The sequence below is a fragment of the Macadamia integrifolia genome, chromosome 5 (assembly GCF_013358625.1).
Source record: "Macadamia integrifolia cultivar HAES 741 chromosome 5, SCU_Mint_v3, whole genome shotgun sequence".
NCBI classification, from domain to species: Eukaryota; Viridiplantae; Streptophyta; class Magnoliopsida; order Proteales; family Proteaceae; genus Macadamia; species Macadamia integrifolia.
Window position 1 is genome coordinate 42,116,082 of NC_056561.1, and position 7,483 is coordinate 42,123,564.

A 7,483-nucleotide genomic window follows, 5' to 3' on the forward strand; every position below is an offset into this window, starting at 1 on the left:
ATTAGGATCGAGATAAGACTGATACAATGTAAAATTTGGAGATTGGAAAGATTGATTGCCTTCATTTTCCATTCATGTTTAGTATATATGATTTGAAGCTCCAACAAATCAGAAACGGTTTGGAGTGGATTGCTCTACTAAATCAGAAACAAATGCAGATTTCGACAATGAAATCAAATTCAAAATTCAGATGAGATAGTTTCAGTCAATACTGATGTTTATCCTCTGCACACGTGTCCAATGTGCTCCTGTCGACTAGGATTGTTGACCCAAAAACACAAACAAATGCATTTGAAAAACAAGTATAAACAAGCAAACTCATGATAGTAGCAATCAAGTAAATCAAGCAATGTACACATTTGGTGTTTCCATCAACTATCTTATTATGAGATTTTATCAACATACAGGGATATCATAGTTTGTAACATCTTTTCATACAAAGTAGAAGCATAGCTTATCAATGATCACCATCACTGCAATTCTCAGGATCTCAAAAAGCTGAGAATGAACGCAAAGCATACCAGATGCAGTGCACGAGTAACATTCGATGTACAGCAGCAAGTAAAGATGTCACATATCTTCATAGGCACCCAGCTAGTTCTTCGACATGCTGTAGCGAGTAAAGCACCACCTAGTTCCTGATCCAGGAAATGGGTATCCCAGCAAACAGTTAATTATATACAACTAGTGGGAAAGAACTGCAATCCCCTCTGTCCTCACATTTTTTCTTATTCCTTTAGAAGGAATATGGATGACAATTCACAGATCTCCACAGTGGATTATATGTACAAGTGGTGATCGGCAATATGTAACTATATGTCACCCCCCTTCCCTAGGTCAGATCATGTAATCATATACAAAGAAGAGGGTTTCAGGCATTACAAGTGGCAGGTTATCGATGTAGAGATAGAAACGACTCAGGTTCTCTTTTGCAAGAGTCACAGTGTCAACCACATCACCATTGCCAGTGAGGACCCATAAGTCATTTGAATTAACTCTTCTTAAGCTACCTCGGCAAAAAGGGCAGGATTGAGACCGCGAGTTCCTGTTTTCATAATAAATGTGTTTGTGAGATATTTGATCAGGAATTTCATTAAAGGCTAAAGCTGAATATGGGGTTCAGTAGTTACCAGTCGCGAAAGCAGCTGATGCACATGGCGTGGCCACAGTTGGGCAAGACCATCTTGGTGCAAGCTTCCATACAAATACCACATTCATCCTCTCGTTCTGGATCCTTGTTGGAAACCTTCCACCTCTCTTCTGCCTTCTTCCTTCCTGAAATTTCAAGACATTCACCTTTCTCATTCTTGTCCACCAGTTCTGTTAATTCACCTTCAAGTTGCTGAAGAGTAGGGTATATGACAGCTACAAGATCGTTCAAAGAAAAAAACTTTTACCATTTTAGAGAAAGGAAAACATAGAATTGCATGAAGGATGTGAAACAGAAAAATTTGGGATAGATCATTTTATTTCTGGGGTTTTTCCAATTTTTTTTTTTTTTTTGGGGGGGGGGGGGTGGTGGAGATGGCGGGAAATTAGGAGCAACAATACGGACCGTAGAATTCCTTAATGGTGGCTTTACATTCCTTGGAAGATATGCTTGTCATTCCATCTAAATATTCCTGTACAGTTTAAAAGGCCAATTCTGGTTGATCACTTGAAAAGAAAAGAATGTAGAAAATAATTGAAACTCATATTACTAGCCCTCTTAATTCCTCCAAATTTAAATGAGAGAAGTGAAAAACAGGGAGAATACCAACTGACCTTGTATATGACTATGTGGAGAAGGCCTAAATAGCTTGGGAGGGTTGTAAAACTGAAATCCATCCATTCAATTAAAAAGACAAAGAAGGGTGCAAATGGGCTGTAAGTCAATCTCATCTGAAGATACTCTCCACCATAACCCCTAGGGAGAGCTGCCGCTCTACAAATTCAAAAACCAAACCAGAATCCAAATTAATTTGCATCTAGACCAAAAAAAATCTAACTCAACTCCTGAACCAAGTACAATAACATAAAAATCCCCCAAAAAAGGGGACAAAAAGAAGAAGGGGGAAGCTGGCCCTTTGCAAACTTGACAACCCAGATGAAAAATCCAAATAAAACTGGGCAACTGGGAAAATACCAGAACCAACAGGAAAAATGGGGAGTAGGTTCTAGGGGAAGCAAAACCATGAGCAATTCTCATATTTCTCAGAATACACATTGTAGAAGTACAAATAGGTTTTCTCTGAAGAAACAATTATCTTTTCACAAAGTGGATGGTTATGCTAAAAGGATTGTTGGTTCTCTGACTTTGGAGGACAAGGGTTTCAGGGGTGGAGCAATTCTCTTCTCAAGCTGTAGATGGAAAAAGGGTTTCCTTTCTGTGACTTTTTTTTTTTTTTTTTTTTTTTTTGGGGTGGGGGGGCTTGTGAATGTTCTTCCTGTTACGTGACTTTGTAGTGGAGTTCCAACCGAAAATTAAATAATAGAAGAAGAAGATGAAAGCAATAGAAAGGGCTCAAAGACTGTCTTGTCTAAAATCACTTCCCACCATTAGCTCAGGCAAGCAATTTTCAGCAAACCCAACTTGAGAAACCGAAATGCAAAACACAAAAACCATAAAAAATGGTGACAGAAGCCAAAAATAAGAAAAGGGGAAAAAGTTGAAAGAACTTACAGGCTATTAGCATGTTGTACATCAGCTTCTAAACCTTTGATGGATTCCCTGTAAGAAGATCCACTGGGCTGCTCCTGCCACATTTCCTCCTGAACTTCTACCTTGATTCTCCGGTTAGCTAGAGACAGAAGAAGAAGAAGAAGAAGAAGAAGAAGAAGAAGAAGAAGAAGAAGAAATAGAATCACAAGGAAGGACAAAACCGAAAAGGGCGGGTGAAAAGAAGGCTTTTTTGAGAGTTCTGGTTGGGAAGGTTGTGGAAAGTAAAGAGAGAGACCTTTTAAAAGGAGAGAGGATAGACAGAGACGTTTGCTTTGTATTGAAACCTCCCTCCACTTAAAGAAAAGAAAGGGATGCCTTTCCTTCCTTCCTTCCTTTCTCCCCTTAATAATTTGTTCCATTAATATATTATTTTCCCTGTTTCCATTTCCCTCTCTTATCACTCATTTTAGGGTATAAGAAATTCTGTGTGGATTTGTACATTGTTTCTTATATTTTTTTTGGAAATTATTTTTATGATAGTGTGTTTATGGGGTAATGTTATCTTAAGAGAATACAACGTACATGGAAAGAAGTTATTAATGTATTAATCATTTATTTATTTATAAACCCTAGTCTTCCTCTAAACAGGACCAGCACACCAGGTCCCCACACTCCAGTCTCCACCAGCATAATGGCCTGGAACATGCATCCAAATATCTTGGATTAGGTCTGGTCTCATAATAGATTTAAAAATTGGAATCAAATTGCACGAATCAAACAATTAGAATTGAAATTGATAAAGCTTAATCTAGTTCGTGTCATTTCGGAGCATGCAATCTATACGGAGGTCCAGAAAAAAAAGGGTTTCCAGTTATAATCTAAAAACAATTAATGTATACATTTCACAAAAGCCCAAAATCAAAGTATTAATAAAATAGTATTTCTAATGTTCAAGAGGAAATTCTAGTCGTCCAAAAAGAATTAGATCAAAATCAACTGGACCTATTCAGATACCAATCCCTTGTTTTAAAATCTTAATTCTAATATAAGGCCAACTAGAGAGGTAGTCAACTTCTAAAGTATCTTATCCAAGCTTTAAAAGAGATAATCTCTAATTACTACCACACGTTCTTCATTTGATCCCTAATCATGATTTTCTCAAACCAATACAACATCATTGCATATCATAATAATGATGAAATTCTTCCTGAAATAATTTATTATGTGGCAAGAATTGAGATGTGGTAATATCTTTACCAAAAAAGAAAGAAAAGAAAGTCGGTAAAACCGATGCAATGTATCTGTTCATGATCGTAAATGAGAGGGGAGTATAGTCTCAAATCAAGTGGGAAATGTTAGATTGTTGGGCTTATGACATTAAAAATGGCGTCTCACCGGTATAGCGATTTAATAGAATGAGAGGTTAATTAATGTGTTTTTAGTCCTTCATGTTCTTTAATTTTAGAACACCAATGATAAGTTATGTTCATTGGCAGCTTTGTTTGTATTTCACCTTTTTCATGTAATATTTCTTTTGCTTAGTTGTTTGTTGTTTTAACAAAACATGATGGGTTAATTTAGGGAAGAATTAAGGATTATAGTTGTTCAACAGTTTATTCAATAATTTACTCATATTATGTAGTTATGTAGTCAAATCTTTGCTTGTTTAATGCCTCATTTAATTAAATACAAGATTGAAACATTTATCAACAAAAGCAAAAGTATATATCCGAATAAACTAGCAATCCAATTGATAACTGTTTATAACCCATATAGATTAAATCGCAATCAAAACCGTTTAAAACCGTGAAATCGACACTTCAAACGATTTCGATTTCATAAAGTGCAAAAGGTTTCGGTTTCAGAAAGTACAACCGTTTAGTAAATGATTCGATTTTGATTTAGCCAAATAAATGTGAACCAAATAGAACTTATCTGTATACATTGAAACCTAATCGATTAGCACCCTTACTATGGACCAACATCCCAGACTCAAACCTAACTAGTATGGTTGTCCTACATTATGCCGACTAGAGACTAAGGACATTCATTGGCCCCTCAAGCGAATGCTCAGCTCCGTCGACCGTGTGTCTCATCCCAAGATTCATCTTCCTCAGTCCACATGTTATTTGGATCCACAACTCGACCATAAGATAACGACTAAGGGTGTTAATTGGTTCGGTTTCGGTTTAAACGGTGCGAATCGATTCGGTTCACATTTATTTGACTAAAACCATAACCGCACCATTTACTAAACGGTTCCACTTTCTGAAAATCGTGACCATTTAATAAATGGTTTCGGTTTCCATGGTTTCTAAACGGTGTCGATTTCACGGTTTTAAATTGTTTCGATTTCGGTTTATTCCATACGATTTGTAAATCGGTTCACAATCGGTTTGTTATAACTTACAACCATCTCTAAACTGAATATCATAAGCTTATCAAAAAATAATTTGCAACCACAAATAAGATATTCTATACTAACGATGGTATGTCTTAATTTGATAATTTAGTGCTATTTCTTTACATGGCTATCCTCAAACATTTAGAACTAATATCATACAACATCCAAATCCAACCTTCTACAGCATAAAATTTTAAAATGACAAGTGGCTCAGCCAAAACACCCCATCTATGATAACATAATAACATAGTAACATCTATGGATTACAAGTTCATGATCTAAAGCTTAAACTTGAACTGAATTGCAATAAATCATACAAATGCAGGATGGACACTTAATTTAATTGTTAATTGTTATATGGATTAATCGGGTTGGTTTAAACGGTTTAAATTCAATTTGAAACCAACGGGTTCCGTGGTTAAAACTGACCCAACCCGTTTAGCTAATCGGCCTAAAACTTGAAACCATAACCACACCATTTACTAAACGGTTTTGTGGTTTCGATATAAACGGATCGGTTCAATTTCGGTAAATCGTTTCGGTTACAAATTCACATCCATAATAACGACACCCATAGCCATTTCCAAATTCAACTTAGGCTAAAAAACTTAACCATGGTTAGATTAGGCAGTTACCAGATCTAGAAATAACCATGATCAAGTTAACCGTTACGATATTGGCCACCTCAGCTTAGACACTGATCGGTCCACCAATGGCTCGAGAGTCTACATCAGTAAGGAAAGAAACTTAGCGCACAATAGGCAGCGTTATCGTCCACTATATAAATGGGACTTAGCATAATTCAGAGTAAGACACTTTAACACTAAGAGCTCCACCTATTTCCCTTCTCTTAACATTGGAGTACTGACTTAGGTATCAGAGCCTCTTTCTCATAGTCTCCCTCTAAACCAATCTTTTTATTTGTGGTCTGCAAGTCCCTACTGAGCGAGAAACAATAGCAACAAACCTAATATTTTTTTTCAAGACAACTCAATAAAAACCCAGAACCAATGGGATTAAAAATCAAACTCATCTTAACGATTTGACTTCTATTTAGGTCGATCCATATATAGAATCAATTTGGATCGATCAAAACCAAATTGAACCAGACCGTTTTAACACCCTCTTAACTCCTAAGATGAGAGTTGAGACTTGAGAGCGTTCACCCAGGGGCCAGGCGAAATGAGTACTGAAGAAGGAACTCATTAGAGTTGGTCTACCTTTTGACTCGGTGGACAAGTTGAAAGGGCAGTATACCGACTCTTATCTACTCCATCATCTATTGATGGGAGAAGAGGGGTGGGTGAGTGGGTCCTATACCCACAATCATCTTTGACTTTTCTTCTTTATTTTTATTGTTTATACACAAGATCATCATTTCCACACGTCGTCATCGAGTGGGCCTAAGTGTCTTCCATTATTTAGTTCTTTCCAATGCAATGTTATGTTTTTTTACCATAAAAAATTAACAGCTTTGGCTGTATCTGTCGTCGTTTCCCGTTCTCCTCTTCCCAAATTCCAAGATTGAAATGACACATAAGAGTTTTAATCGTTTTAATTTTGATTAATTATATGAGACTACACCACTATAATTCATAGAATCTCAATCCTCACTTTTATGTTAAATATTTTTATGTAGGACAATAAATAGACTTGGGAGTTATCAAAAATAAATAAATAGACTTGGGCAGTTAAAAAGCGTAACACATACGTACATGTATTGAGTTGAATATGAGATAAAATTAAGAAATATCTCTAAAATATAATAGGGTAAGAGTTGAGTAGCGGATAACTTAGATTAAAAATAAGTTTTAAGAATGTCATTTAAGGTGGTATGATCATGTTCAGAAGAGGTCTTATGATGCTTCAATACGATTGAAGTGATCAAATAAAGGTATTAGAAGAGTTAGGGACAAACCTAAAAAAACGATCATTGATGAGTTGATAAGGAAAGACATGCAGAAGTTAGACCTTAACACTAGTATGACATCAAAAGAACTGTTTGGAAGACAATGATCCATGTTGTCGGCTGCATTTTAGTGGGATGGCCTGTTTGTTTCATTTATTTTCTTTATTTTTTGCCCTTTTGCCTTTTTCCTTTTCCCTATTATTTCTTTTATTTGACTGACCCATGTAGTCAACCCCATTCAAGGGCTCAATTGTTTTTATTTTGTAATAAATAGACATGGGCTCTAGTACAAGAGGGTTTAATCCAAAACCTTAAGGCACTAGGTGAAGATGGCTCTTCAAGTATATGAAGGCATTAAAGACTAAACCTAACCGGTGTGGGCATATACTGTAGAAAAGTAACCTTAAAACGATGTAGAAGATAATAGAAAAACAAGAACAAGCAATGCACATAGATTTACAAGGTTTTGCAAGATTGCCTACGTCCTTTGTGAGGTGAGATCCTGCTTCACTATCAATAGAGAATAGGG

General features: G+C 36.2%; 1 protein-coding gene across 1 annotated transcript; it reads right to left on the bottom strand.

Annotated features, from left to right (window-relative positions):
* Window positions 1-363: 363 nt before the first annotated feature.
* On the bottom strand, window positions 364-2,980 carry LOC122078192 (E3 ubiquitin-protein ligase AIRP2-like). The gene is made up of 6 exons (XM_042644078.1): window positions 2,663-2,980; window positions 1,765-1,924; window positions 1,556-1,622; window positions 1,131-1,365; window positions 883-1,045; window positions 364-638 (listed from the first exon to the last, which is right to left on the bottom strand). Exons 1-6 carry the CDS (start codon window positions 2,743-2,745, stop codon window positions 483-485), a joined length of 864 nt encoding a protein of 287 aa, XP_042500012.1. The 5' UTR covers window positions 2,746-2,980; the 3' UTR covers window positions 364-482.
* Window positions 2,981-7,483: the final 4,503 nt, after the last annotated feature.

What these genes read in the sequence shown, in the direction of transcription:
- LOC122078192 (XM_042644078.1), bottom strand. Translation starts at nt 2,745, where the DNA reads ATGTGGCAGGAGCAGCCCAGTGGATCTTCTTACAGGGAATCCATCAAA. An exon ending in TCCACATAGTCATATACAAG is followed by an intron (nt 1,623 to 1,764) that starts GTCAGTTGGTAT and finishes TAAACTGTACAG; the next exon opens with GAATATTTAGATGGAATGAC. An exon ending in ATCAGCTGCTTTCGCGACTG is followed by an intron (nt 1,046 to 1,130) that starts GTAACTACTGAA and finishes TTATGAAAACAG; the next exon opens with GAACTCGCGGTCTCAATCCT.